General features: G+C 47.4%; 1 protein-coding gene across 4 annotated transcripts; it reads left to right on the forward strand.

Moving 5' to 3' along the window:
* The first annotated feature begins 802 nt into the window (after nt 1–802).
* On the forward strand, nt 803–12,868 carry IDNK (IDNK gluconokinase). Of its 4 annotated transcripts, none has more exons than XM_028524530.2 (5): nt 803–934; nt 2,933–2,963; nt 3,304–3,390; nt 8,584–8,627; nt 9,355–12,868. In XM_028524530.2, the coding sequence occupies exons 1-5, from the start codon at nt 885–887 to the stop codon at nt 9,698–9,700; spliced, it is 558 nt and encodes a 185-aa protein (XP_028380331.1). In that variant the 5' UTR covers nt 803–884; the 3' UTR covers nt 9,701–12,868. The 4 variants fall into 4 exon arrangements, with proteins under 4 accessions (XP_028380331.1, XP_035877671.1, XP_035877672.1 ...); XM_036021777.1 differs by having other exon boundaries at nt 878–934; nt 3,308–3,390; XM_036021778.1 differs by lacking the exon at nt 2,933–2,963 and having other exon boundaries at nt 841–934.
* Nucleotides 12,869–14,183: the final 1,315 nt, after the last annotated feature.

Here is a 14,183-nt window from a genome sequence, read left to right on the forward strand (position 1 = left end):
CTATAATTAACATACTGTTTTAAAGCAAATCGGCTCTTCAAAGAGGGGCTCCTTCCCCTTAAGGAATTTACGAGAGAACAGGAGCAGATGAAATAGCAGAGGCCTGCAGCCATGACATGTACAAGTATGGTTTCATCTCATCCATATTTGACAGCAAAAGATGTCCTCCTCACATTATTGTAACAAATTGCCAGGTTACAAAACACCATGTACAGCATGATCCCAATTTCATAAAATACTCAAACTCATCTACCTACGGAGGAGGGGGGATCATTCGGGAAATGGATACTTATTGCTAAATGGTGCGAGAAAGTGTGCATTTATCTGTTTATTCTTTTTATAATAACATCTTAAATTTCTTTAATTTATTGATTTTTTTTTAGACAGAGAGAGGAGGGAAGAGGGGGACAGTGGGAGCGGAGACATCAATTTGTTGCTCCACCCATCCATGCCTCCCTGTATGCGCCCCAACTAGGACCGAACCCGAAAACTCTGGCCTTGTGGGGCGACGCTCCAACTGAGCTACCCGGCCAGGGAGGGCTACAATAACATTTTAAATAAATCAAATCTATTTCCATCTGGTGTTGGAGGAGCAGGAGAGTCTGGCCTTGGAGGGCGAGGCCCCAGCAGCGCAGAGGGACCCAGAAGACCGCAGGTGGCAGGAGGAGGGGCTGCGGGCCGGCTTCCCGCCCCCACACCCCACCCTCGCAGGCTGCTCAGACCCACCGCCGCAGACTCAGGTTTAGCCAGGGACGCGCCGGGCGGGGGAACTGGGCGCGTCACCGGCGGCCTAGCGCCCGGCCCTCTCGCCGCTCCGCCCTAGGTGGCTGGGAAGGCGGAGCGCCGGGGCCCCGGAAGCAGCGGGAAGGAGCTGGACAGGGGCCATGGCGGCACCTGCCCCGATACTGGTCATGGGCGTGAGCGGCTCAGGAAAGTAGGTCCAGGAGGGCAGGGGCAGGGGGGCGTCCGGGGGGAGGGGGCGGCACGGCGGAAGCCAAACCGGGTTTCGTTCCGTTCCAACGGCGACCGGGCAGCCCTGGGAACCTCCCTCCGCTTTGCAGTAAAGTGAGGTTCGGGGCACCTGCTCCCCCTTCCCACCCTCCAGCCTGCTCGCCCCCGGGCACCTGTCGCGGCACCACGGTCGAGATCCTGGGGGCTCCGTGCATCCACAGGGAGGCCGCTTGCAAAGAGGCGCCTGCTGGGGCACCTGGAGCGGCTGGGGCACCTGGAGCGGCTGGAACGGTCACAGGGGCGGTGTTCAGGGGTGGGGTCAGAACAGGGTGGAGGATGCAAAGCCCGAAGCGCGGGGGCAAACCTGGTCCCAGGCTTCTGCAGACCTTTGTCAGGCTGTGTAGAGCAGCAGCTCCCTCCTGCGAGGCCCCGTGCTTTCTGATTAGATTTTGGAACGTGAATTTAACCTTGTTTCCCCGTCTTTGATCAGTTTACCAGCTAAAGCTGGAAGAAGTCAGTGTTAACACGGAAAGAGGCCCCGGAGGGCTTGGGAGGCAGGAGGGATCCTGGCTGCCTCCAAGCCTCTTGGCTGGCCGGCTTGGGGGCTGAGGGCGCCAGCCTTTCTTTTGATTAAACCAAAATCGAACTTTGCCCTTTATCAGGAATGACAGCCTCTACAGCATTCCACCAGAGGCAGCAAAAAACAGAACTTAACTAAAATATCATAACCTTCCGAGGCCCACAGTCCTCTGGATCAGGAACTGCCGGTGTGGTCAGGTGTATATTACAGACTCTTTCTTGTCCTAGGTGGGCAGGTTTAGCTTTCCAAAATTATTGTGCATTTTTAGCCTTAAATCTTGAGAAGTTAAAATAATTTGGGGAACCTTAACTGAAATGAAAATAAAACGTGTTGACGGAGACTCCCTAACTAATGTATGAGTCGGAGAAGCTGAGAACGTGAGACTGGCGCCATGTATGGGAGCCCTTGGTCTTGGTTCTGCCTGCTGGATTGTGTGAGTTTGGGCAGCACCCATCTCCGCCTGGAATCGGAGGAGGAGGTTCTGAACCAGATGATTTCTACCGTTACAATTATGGTCATGATAGTGATGCACTCAGTAAGTAGTTATTGAACTCAATCCTTACTCAGTGTCACTGACTGGACACAGTAACCAGGACAGATAAAACTTGCCCTGCCCTCACAGAGTTTACACTCTACTGTGGGCAACAGGCAGTAAGTGAACAAACATGTGTCTTGTGTGGCAGGTGGTGGGTGGTGCTCTGGAGGAAAATATAGGAGAGATAGTAGAACAAAGAGCCAGGAAGAATGGTCCAGGAAGGCTCCTCAGAGGAAGTGGTATTTGACCAAGACTCACAAGAAGCAAGGGAATAAGCCATGTTGATAGCTGGCGCAAGGGCATTGTAGGCGGGGGAGGTGGGGCAGGTGCAAAGACCCTGAGGCTTGGCTTCTTCTGGGACCAGCAAGGAAGCCAGTGTGGCTGAGTGGTGGGAGATGAGGTCGGAGGAACAATGCAGATGAAGAGAAGGGCCATATGCTGGAGGGATATTGAAGGCAGAGCCAAAAAGATGGGTTGACGGACTGGATGTAGGGTGTAAGAGAGGGAGGGAGGAGTCAAGGATAATTTCAAGATCTAATTGATCTCATTATTCAGTATTTTTCTCAAAAAATAAACATCTATAGAGCAGAAAAAAATACAGGGAGTTCAATGAGATCTTACATATTGCTTTTGGTGGGGGGAAATTACTGGTAACTGGGTCATTATGTCATTTAAAGTCCTGAAGGAAACTAGGGTCAGGCTCTAGACTCCAAGGTCAGGAGCATCACTCTCACTCCTTCAACATCATAAAGTTACTGGTATTTTAATACCAGTGGGGCAGCCACCCTTGGATAGAAGGAGGTGCCGCGCAGGTTAATAAAGAGCAGTCAGGAGCAGTCGTTTGAACACCTGTGTCCTTTCCGCAGATCAACCGTGGGCGCCCTGCTGGCATCCGAGGTAACCGGCCCTAATGACCCCCCCTTACGAGTACCATTCTGTCATCTCCTATTTCTCTCCCTTTGCCCACCCTTTCTTCTGGCCTGTGGTAGTTTGTAAAACTCAGCGGAATACCTGCGCAAGGTTTGTGAAAACCACTGGAGGAATTTTGTCTTCCTCTGGTGATTATGAACCACAATGAGTGGAAAAAGGAGCTGCAGCAGCCCATGAGCAGGGATCTTGATGTGGCATCCCAGACCTCCCTCCTGCACTGGCGGTAGCCCTCGGGCTGCTGGTGGTGAGCAGCTGGCAGGTGGGCCACACTGCCTGCCACACACAATCTTTCCCTTTGTCCTTAAAGCTAGGATGGAAATTCTATGATGCAGATGACTATCACCCAGAAGAAAATCGAATAAAGATGGGGAAAGGGATTCCGCTGAACGACCAGGTAATGTTCGCTGTTTCCAACACACATATTCCAGCTGAGTGGTGCAGGTTCAGATCTTTGCAATGCTTGGTGTAGTTCAGCTCCTAAGTTATGATATAACTCAGGGACAGTGCTCCATGATCCAGGCAGACAGTGGGGTCTCAGCAAATATTAGCTTTGGCCCTGAACTTCTCTTACCTCAGCATCAGAAGTGATGCCCCAGCTTGGGCAGGGTCTACCAGAACACTTTGTAGAAGAATTTTAATGTGCAGAATGTCATTCCTGAAAGGACCTCATACGTGGGGAAGTTCATCTTCCCTTCCCAGGTGCTGTCAGCCTGTACCATCACCAGACTCTGGCATCTACCCCAAGCCAGAATGATCTTTGCAAATTCAAATCTGGCCCTTTGGAATTCTCCCACCAATCTCAGGGTCAATACCAAATGCCTAAATGCCTAATCATGCATGGTTAGGCCAGAATGACCTTGACCCTGTCCACTCTCCTTAGTTGCCATGCACCCCTCTATACTTCCCATGGAGCCACCATGGCCCCTTTCAGCTCCTCCTGCCATGCTCCTTCCCAGAGCCTTTGTACCTGTTGGTCCACTGCCTGGAATGTGCTTGCTTCACCTTGCCACCAAGTTAGCCCCACTCATCCCTCACATCTCAGCTCCTGTGCCACTTCTGCAAGGAAGCCCTCCCTGACCCACTAAAGTAAAACTTCATATAGTAAACTCTCATGGCGACATATCCCTTACTGCCCTTGTCCCACTTGCAGCTTGGCATTGGATGGTGTGAGAATTAGAGTAATATTTATCTATGCAACTAAATTTTACCTCCAAAAGGGCAGGGACTGTGGCCATTTCTGTTAACCATTGTACATCCCCAAGGCCTGACACAGAGTAAATGTCAGAAAATATTTGTGGCAGATTTGTGAATAAATGAATGAAGGAGAGGAGGAATGAATGCATAGCCACCCTCCATTTGTATATGCACCTTCACGAGGCCATTTCCTACGGGTGTCTCTCAAGCCAGACTTACAAACTGTGGATTCGTTGACTAAGCTAGCTGTCACCCCAGGGACACTGTGATGACAGGGTCAAGGTCTGAGTCCACAGAGCAGGGGCCCCAGCCAGGCCCACATGCCAGATGTGTCCAAAGGACAAGATGGCATGGAACTGGCCAAAGATCAGCACTGTTGTTTTCACTTCCTGTGAACTTGGCTCACAGCCCGTTGTGCCCCCAACATCTCACTCTTCTCTTTGTCCTGCCTTGAAAACTTGAGTCACTGCCCCGTTAGCAGGTCTAATTCTGCAGCATTCTAAAAGTGCACATCTCTGTGTCAGTGAGTGCAGCTTGAGTTCACAGTGATTCAAGCCTTGAGCCAACAAAATAAATTCGCAACCTTTGACTTGAGAAGATAGGAAGTGAACCATACAAGATAACACTCATACTAGAGATAAGAGACACGGTGCAGATAACTGAGCCTTAACACTAAGCTTGTGTGACCTTCGTCAAATGGGTTCGTCTCTCTGCACCTTATTTTCCTCCCCTGAAGTAGGGACTGTACCATTTCATTGAGTCCTTGGAAGGATTAAATGAGATAATTAAAATAAATGCACAGATCAGTACTCCAAGTATTCAGTATCACTTTTCATGTATTATTGTTCCTAATAGCATACCTGTGTAAACATGTGTATATAATGCAAACCATTTCTGTAGTGTGTCAGATGTGCCCATGCAAGTCTCATCTTTCTCCTTGCTGAGCTGCACGTAAGAGTTAAGTTAAAGAACAAAGGAAAGTAATCCAAATGGACAGACTTTAAAATGGCATTTACATGCTCTTCCTGTGTTCAAGGGCGAGCCCTGTTAAGTGGGCAATATGGATGGGGTGGGGGAGTAGGAATCAGAAGAGGAATTTATCATACCCAAGACATGGTTATCAGTTACTGGAAGAAACGTAAGGAGTCCCTGAATATATTTAGGAGAAACTGTGCGAATCAGCCAGACTTGAGGGAGAGGCAGAACAGAGCAAGGGCAGGACCGAAGATGGTTTGCCTTCCTGACAGAAGCCCAGCAAGTCTCAGAGTGAAGGTGTGGGTCAGAGCTGAGCTGGCAGGGTCACCCCTCCTGGTCACCTGGCAACCAGCCCTGCCCCTTTGATATCATGAGGAGGATCAACTAGAGAGTCCTAGGCAGAGGCAGGGGTTCTGCCTGGGGTAGAGTCTTGGGAGGGTTTTGGAAGGGTTTTGTGCTCAGAGGGCTGAGGCGTGAAGACAAGAACCGGAGGTGAATACGCCAAGCTCTCCTTAAGGCTGCTTCCATAAGTGAGATGTAAACCCCAGTTCCTGGGCTCCAGGGCCACATTTCAGGTGTTCAGCAGCTACTTGTGACTGGTGGCTACCAGTCCAGACGGTGCAGACAGAGGACACTTCCAGTGCAGCCGAAAGCTCTGTGGGACAGCACCCTCTGGAAAGGCATGTTATTAGCATGCTGATGATAAAGAACTTGCGAGTTTCCAGGCAGTGAGCCCCCACGCTGTCCTGGCAGCCCGCAGTCACACTTGAGCAGACTTCAACTTCAAAGTATTTAAAAGAGGAATTTTTTCCTGGTTATAAATGTGACACTTATTCTGTATAGGAATTTTGGAAAGTACTGAAAAATGCACAGAATACATCACCTTTGGCTTCATCTTCCAAAAATACCTACTGATGGAATTTTAGAGGTTTTCCCTTTTATTTATATATAAAATATATACTTTTTACATGCATTCTTTATGGTCTCAAATTCACTTTCACATGGGGTGAGACTGGTTCTTTTCCTCTCTGCTGCCTCCCCACTCTTTCATCGCCCTCTCTGCCTCCCCTGCCAGGACTGGACACAGGCCACCTCTGTCTGTCCCTTGGAGCTCCATCTCCCCTCTCCCTCTAACCACCACCCCCTTCTGGAGGATACTTTATTTCTCTAGATGTTTCCATCAGATCACTGGAACCATAGGCCCAGGAACCCTTCTCTGTCCTCATGACATCCTGACTTAACCCTCAGTGGAACATTCATTGTGCCCACTGCTTCTAAGCACCAGGCTAGTGTGTGTGGGGGGGGCACCATTCCCCCTCTCACCCTTGCATGTAGGGACTATCAGGAGTGAGATGACCTTGAACATCAACTCCAGCAGCATAGTCTCACAAATCACTAAAGTGGTCAGAAGCTGTAAAAATAAAGTTGGAAAATGAAAATCAACATTCATAAGGAATGTGTAAATTAAACATGGAAATATAAAATATTTTGAAATATACAACAAAAATGCCATCAGCCAAAACTTGTGGGATGCAGTTGAAACACTACAAAGGAAGAAATAGCCTCTGAATGCACTTTTGGAAAAATAAGAATGGAAAATGATGAGCTAAGTGTTCAAGTAGGAAAAAAACCCCAATAAGCTAAAAGGAAGAATGTGATACTAGGAAATAGAAATGAATGCGGAAATTAATGAAATATAAAACTAGGTGATGAGCAGAACTAATTGTTTGACAAATCCCTGGCAAGACTGGTCAGGAGGGTAAAACGTACAGTTAAGATTAGGAATGAAATGCAGGTCATGAACAAGCTTATGTCGGTAAACTTGACTGATAAAATTGGACAATTTCATTGAAAAACAAATTACTATGGGAAAATGGGCTTGGGTAGCAGTGGCCTGATGGCAGAGACAATGCTCAGGGACACAAGGGTCTGCCTTCCCCCACAGTGAAACCGTGACCTTGCTGGTGCTGCATTTGGCACGAGAATCAGAAATATCCAGAGATCTGCCTGCGCATGTAGACTCTTCCTGCTTCCTCAAGTGTTGCAGGTGCCAAAATTGAATCAATAATACAGTACCTGAATATAACTGTTCATTCAAGAAATGGAATCTATAATTGGAGACCTCCCTCAAAAAAGGCCCCAGACCCAGATGGTTGGCTTAAACAACAGACATTTATTTCTCAGTTCTGCAGCCTGGAAGCCCAGATCCAAACCAAGATGTCAGCATGGTCAGATTCTTCGTGAGCGCCCTCTTCCAGGCTTGCAGATGGCTGCCCTCTTACTCTGCTCTCACCTGGGCGAGGCAAGAGAGTGTGACCAGTAGCTCCCAGGTCTCCCTTTAGAAGAGCACTAAACCCATCACAAGGGCACCATCCTCATGATCTCATCTAACCTAGCTACCTCCAACACCATCACATTGGGAGGTTAGGGCTTCAGCATGTTAAAGTTGGGGGAGACAAATGTTCACTCCATAACAATAACATACGATATGCAATATACAAAAATAGAATTAGAGGGAAAGCTACTCATTTTATGAGGCTAGGATAACCTAGATATTGAAATTTAATATGGGCTGTACAAGAAGAAAACCTGGAGGTCTCCATTACATAAATGCAGATATCCTAAATGAAACCGTACTAATCAAATATGTAAAAGCAAGGACTTTTTAACATGCTTCATGTTTCTAGAACATGCATCAAAATAACGAAGGGTGAGAGCACAGGGGGGACCTAGCAGGGATAAACCGTGAAATGAGATGTGGTTGGCAGCTGTTGAAGCTGTGTTACGAGTTCGCAGAAGTTTGTTTTGTGCTATTTTGTCTGTTTTTATCTGTTTGAATTTTTCATTAATAAAAAGTTTCTTTTTAAGTGCATTACGGCCAATGAGCATTTACCCCCTGAAGGAAAACATGTCTCAGGAGGAAGTCCCTGTGAAACACTGTAGGGTCCCAGTGTAAATGTCCTCTGTCTTGTCTTTGGAAAAGCAAATTTCTCACGATGCTTTTACCTGACTAGAGTTTTAGTTCAGGAGGGTTTGAAGGAAGGGTAGCTGACCATAGGGTTTCTGGGAATACTTCCCTGCATTTGAGATCAGAGGCACCTAGAGAATCATGCAGTACAACCAACGGAGACCTGTGATCGTATTAGAACCAGGGAAAACACGTACAACAGGGAGCTGAGATGGGGGAGACATACCCTGGAGTTTCAGGGCAATCTTCGTTATTAAGAAAAGAGCCCCTGACGCCTGAACCAGGAAAACATTTCTGTGCTTAACTGCCCAGTGACTTGACCCTCGGCCTTGTGTATGGCCTCCTCAAAACCACTCAGGTCTCTCTGGACTTAACATTGGCCAAGAAGATGAGCTATGTTTAGGTACAAACAATACCTGGAAAAGTCACTTTTGTTTGCTTTAATTTCAGGACAGGATTCCATGGCTGTGCAACTTGCATGAAATTTTACTAAGGTAAGAGCATCGGGCCTTGGCATAAGCCTGTGAGTAAAGAAGACCCATCAGAAAGGACAAGAAAAAAATAGACCCTTGAAATCACAACTGATTGATGAGAAAAGATCCCAGAAATGGAATGTTTTTCTATATAATAACCAGCAATGATTTTGACCAGCCACAGACGTATTCGTATAGTCCAGTTGGGTTCCGGAGACAAACCTAGACATCTCCACAACCACTAGCTGGGATTCCTAGCCATTGGGCTTCTGGGAGCCTGTTTCTTCACTCAAAAAAGTGGTTCAATCACTCCTAGTCACAGATTATTGTGAAGAATTAACAAGATGAAGCATGAGCAGTACTTCAAACAGTATCAGTATGTAAGTGCTTGAAACACATAACACGTGGCACCTGAGCCAACACTCACCACGCACTTACTGCCGTGTGCCCAGCTCCATAAACCTTTTCCTTCTCGCAGTTCTATGGGCAGGTCCTCTATGGGCAGCCCCATTTAACAGGTGATGCACTGATGGTCAGGGAAATGCATACCTTGCCCAAGATAGTTCAGTTCACTGACAGGAGACCTTTGCCTCAAAACCAGCACGGCCTGAAATCTTGACCACCATTCTCTAATGCCTTCCGCTTGCAGGGAAGTGGTATAGGACTCAACCTAGAGTTGACACCAAATATTTTAAACGTCATAATTCTTTAGCACTTCTTCCTCTCCCTCTGCTTTTTTTTAAAACAGAGATGTAGCCTCAGGACAGCATGTAGTTCTAGCCTGTTCAGCACTGAAGAAAGTGTACAGAGACATCTTAATCCAAGGAAAAGATGGTGCACTTGCGAAGCGTGATAAGCCGGGGAAGGAAGGGAAGCTGGCTGAGGTGAAGCTCCTTGTGGTCCATCTGAGCGGGTCATTTGAGGTCATCTCTGAACGCTTATCCAAAAGAAAAGGACATTTTATGCCCCCTGAGTTACTGCAGTCCCAGTTCGATACTCTGGAGCCTCCATCAGCTCCAGAAAAATTTATCCAAGTCAGTGTGGACAAAAGTCTTTCAGAGATCATTGCTATAATTGTGAAAGCTCTACAATGAAATGTAAGTCACTGCACAGCAGTGGTCCAGAATGGAATTAGCCATAAATTTCTAACCTAATCCAGACATTCCAGCATCCCTTTTGGTACTGTATCCTAAACTCTAATTCAGGTGAACAAACCATGATGTGTGGAGATATGCGTGTTTGGCTGTAATTTTAGGGATTTGTGATACTCTGCCATCACACTCTGGCACATGAGAGTGAACTCTCAAAGTAAGCCTTCAATTCAAATTGAAATTCATGTGACCTAATCAAGTGGTCAGAGGATATTACACGATCAATGCTGAAATCATTGCCTTACTTAGAACATCCTTGATCATGATGTATTCCAACCAATAAATAAAAATTGACCATCCTTGGCATCCCTCAGAAATTGGTCTCTGGAGCAGAAATGTGTATGAATTTGACCACTCCCCAGCAAGCCATTTCATATCACATACTTCCTAATCCTCTGTCCTTGGGTCATTTCAAGAGGAGTAAGCTAAAAGCACGCATAGTTCATGGATAAAAGAACTGCAAAGATGGGACTTGAGTGAATGAGGCATGGGATGTGCTGACCCAGGCTTGCTCGTCTCCATTTTACAGAGGCCTCTGTGGTGTCAGTCCACTTGCCCGCCTCCTATACAAGCCGTCTGTCACAGACACCACGCCTGGAAGGAACACCAGAGCTGCTATGGCGAAGACACAAGAGGAAACCTTCCAATGAGCAACCACGTGCCAGTGGCAGCTCAGGAGGTTGGAGGTGTGGGTGTGTTGCTGGCATGCAGCTTGCTGGGCACTGGCTAGGGAAGCTACAATCTGGCCAGCATGGGCTGGGCTTGAGCCCATCCCCCCACAGGGCTCCAGGGAGATGCTTCCTTATCCCACGATCCTAACCAGGGTCATAGGACCAGGGTCATAGGACCTAGCAACAGTACCGGGCTACTGCTCAGCTCTGGCCAGAAAATGAGCTTTGGAACCAATTAACTTCTTTCACAAAGGCACACAGTTTCTGTCCCAGGAACTGCAAGCACAACAGCCGCATAGGGTGCCAGGGATTGGCAGGGCCCAGCTGGGTGGATGTATCTTGCCTAAGAAACTATGGAGCCCTGATTTTCTTCTCTGGCCAACGTGGGGCACCTCCTGCCTGGCTTCAGTTTACATCAACCCTCATATTTAGGGTGCAGTCGACATGCTCCAGCTGGATGAGAGTCACCCTCAGCCATAGAGGAAGGGCTCAGTCCATCCACTGTCCCCAGTGAGTCCACACTGGGTACTGTATGGGCACCCAGGAGGGTTTGAGGACCTGCAACACAAAGCCCTGGCTCTCAGGTGGCTTAACCTTGTGGTGGAAAGATAGGGCATCTCATGTTCTCGGGTACAGGCTGGAGTTCTAACGGAAGACAGCTCGTCACCCACAAAAAAGAATTGGTTTTTAAATACCCCACTGGACATTCATGTAGGGTCAAATGAAAAAACCTGTTTATAACTGTAGGAGCACAAAATCTAACTCTTTTATACATAAATAGAAATCTTTTTTGCAGTTTTAATATTCCCTGAAGTTTCCAAGAATGTAACAAAGGGACAATTGTATTCCATTTTATTTCTAACAAGAGTTGTTTATCATTTCAAAACAAATCACACTGCATCTGTCGTGAATCCAACACACAAACACCCAGCTGCCCTGGAATTCTTCATCCAGTGACCCACCGAAGGGCACCAGCACTCACCTACTGCAACACGTTTGTCTAGTGCAGCCCCTGCACACCAAAGCCCGTTCACTTATTACACATTACCTTCCCTTTTTTTGTTTAGAGATAAGGCATCATATGTAGTATTTGCTTGGGTGAACTTTATTAAGGGGGACATTAGAAAGTATTAATAGTTGTTTTTTTAAAAGGCATTGAGTCTGGTGGGGTTGAGTACTACTATTGCTTTGTTCCCAAGCTGGGAGGGAGGCCAGGGTGTGCAGAAGTTCTGCCCTCTGGTGGCCCAGAGGGGATACAGCAAGTGCAAACTGCTCTCCAGGTCCTGAGAACCCCTCCAAGCAGCCAAGGGTCACATCCCTGGGTCAAAGGCAGTGGAATGCTGCTCCCCACCCAGCCCTGACCACACCCTTACCCAGCCTCTATGAACTGGGAAGAAGGAGAAGGTGAGAACTATTTGAAATGGCTCAAAACAGATGCCAGTGAAAGATTTCCTCGACCCTTCAAACACCACCTACAACCCCTTCTAGCAGGACTTTCCAACTTGCCCCCCCCCACCCACTGCAGAAAGTTCAGGTTAAACAGTTCCCTCTCCTATAAAGTGGGGACACCACTTGTCCCATAAAGACTGTGATAACTGAGATAATACCTGCAGAGTGCTGGAACTAAAACTTAACACACAAACTACCCAACGAACATGAGCTCTTGCTATAGTTGTCATCCCCTGGAGCCTGAGGGAGCGTGGCCATAGGACAAAAAACCCCACTCCTGTCATTCTGACTGCGGGGGAGCTTATGAACCCCTTGTGAGTTTGTCTGGAGTCTTCCTCCCGAATCACTGCCAGGGTCTCCTTCCACCCCTCCCCAGCCCTTGACCAGGTCAAGTCAGATGTTACAGCAGCATTATTCACAATACGCAGATGATGTAGGTGTCCATTAGCAGGTTAAGGAATAAAGTGCAGTGCATTCATACAGTGGAATATCATTCAGCTGTAAAAGGAGAGGAAGTACTGACACATGCTACGACGTGGATGAACCAGGAAACAGGCTAAGTGACGGAACCCACACAAAAATGCCACACAACCCCATTTATATGAAGCATCCAGGATATATAAATCCAGAGTCAGAACGCAGACTAGAGGTTGCCAGGGGCTGGGCACAGAGGTAAGGATGATTGCTTAAGGGTTACAGGGTCTCTTCTCTGGGTGATGACAAAGTTCTGGTTGATGACAGTGGTTGCACAACACTGTGAATGTACTTTAAAATGCTTACAGTACTGAGTTCTGTTACATCCACATCAGCACAGTTTTTAGCAAACGAGAACCACAGGGCCAAGCCAAGCTTACTACCTACCGCACACTGGGACAGCAGGCTACAATACATGCCACCTTTTGGAGAGACTTTCCCAAGTGAAAGGGGCTCCATCAAGCGTACCCAGTTCCTTCCACAATATTCAACAACCAGGTCGTCCCTGTTCCTCAGGAAAAAAGCGAACATGGAGAAGAAAACCGTGCTCTGACATTTTTCCCCTTCTGGGACGACAGTGTGTAGTAGATTGAGTCATAAATTCACAAATTCTTTGAAATTCTACCCATCAAGCAGCAGGACCTGTGGCCCTCCACTCTGGGTGAGCGGGAACTGCTTGACCATTACAATATGGGAGAAATGAGACCGGGCCAGTTTTGGGCCTGGACCTTAAAAAAAAAAAAACTGACTACTTTTGTTTTTCTTAAAATACTTGGTCTTGAAACCCATCTACCAAGTAGCCCTGTGGACAGGCCCATGGGGAGTGGAACTGAGACACCAGCTGCACTCTCTTGCGGAAGCATGTAGCAATTACACAGCCAGGTGAGTAAGCCCTCTTGGAAGTCACTTCTCCAGACCCAGTCAAATTGCTCCCACGGTGTTCACATTAAGCCCAGTCAAAACTGCTCCTTTGGGAGTCAAATCAATGACTGATTTTGCTCTAAGCCACCAAGTGGTGGGGTATTTTGTTATAAAGCACTCAGTAACCACAACACAGAGGAAAGTTCCTTCACTTTCTCGGAAGTACAAGGAGTGGAGAATGTGCCTAAATAGTTTTTTAGTTTGTTTTTGTTTTAAATCTAGCTTGAATACACAGCAGCTACTTTTTATGTCCTATTAAAGAATTAGGTCTCACATTCAATCTTGATCTTCTGAGGGAAATTATACGAGGACCCCCTCTAAGCACCCAGCTCTGCTCTAAGCAGGGAGTGTTTAGGATGGGCTGGGCTGGGATCTGGGACAGGTTACCTAATAATTAGGGAGTCCAAAAGGCAGCTGTTAATGTGTATGAGTTGAAATTACCATCTGAGGACGCGCTTCATCACACTGCCCCAGCTCTGGAAGAACTCTCAAGCACATTATGACTCATCTCTCTGAAGCAGAGATGTTGGGCTGTCTCTCCACTTCCGAAAGGGTTGAACACGAAACACTGTTCCGCCGTTCTGATGGGCTGGGAAGGTGCCACTCCTACTAACAAGGAAAGGCCGCAGCTCTCAGCTGAGAAAAAGAAACCTTCTTTCTCCCTCACATTGTAGTTCATGTCAGGAAGTGCTTGTCTATTCATCTGTTTATTAAACCTATACTGGGGATCAAAAGCTAGTGATGACTGCTTTCTTCCCTTTTGTATTTTTTGCTATAAAATGATTACCTCCTACTCTCCCCCTAAATCAAGTCCCTCCCTCCACCCCCCCCACCCCCCACAGGATTGCTGCTGTTAGAATACAAATGTGCTATATATACTGGGTAGGGCAAAAGTAGGTTTACAGTTATTC

The sequence above is a fragment of the Phyllostomus discolor genome, chromosome 3 (assembly GCF_004126475.2).
Source record: "Phyllostomus discolor isolate MPI-MPIP mPhyDis1 chromosome 3, mPhyDis1.pri.v3, whole genome shotgun sequence".
Taxonomy (NCBI): domain Eukaryota; kingdom Metazoa; phylum Chordata; class Mammalia; order Chiroptera; family Phyllostomidae; genus Phyllostomus; species Phyllostomus discolor.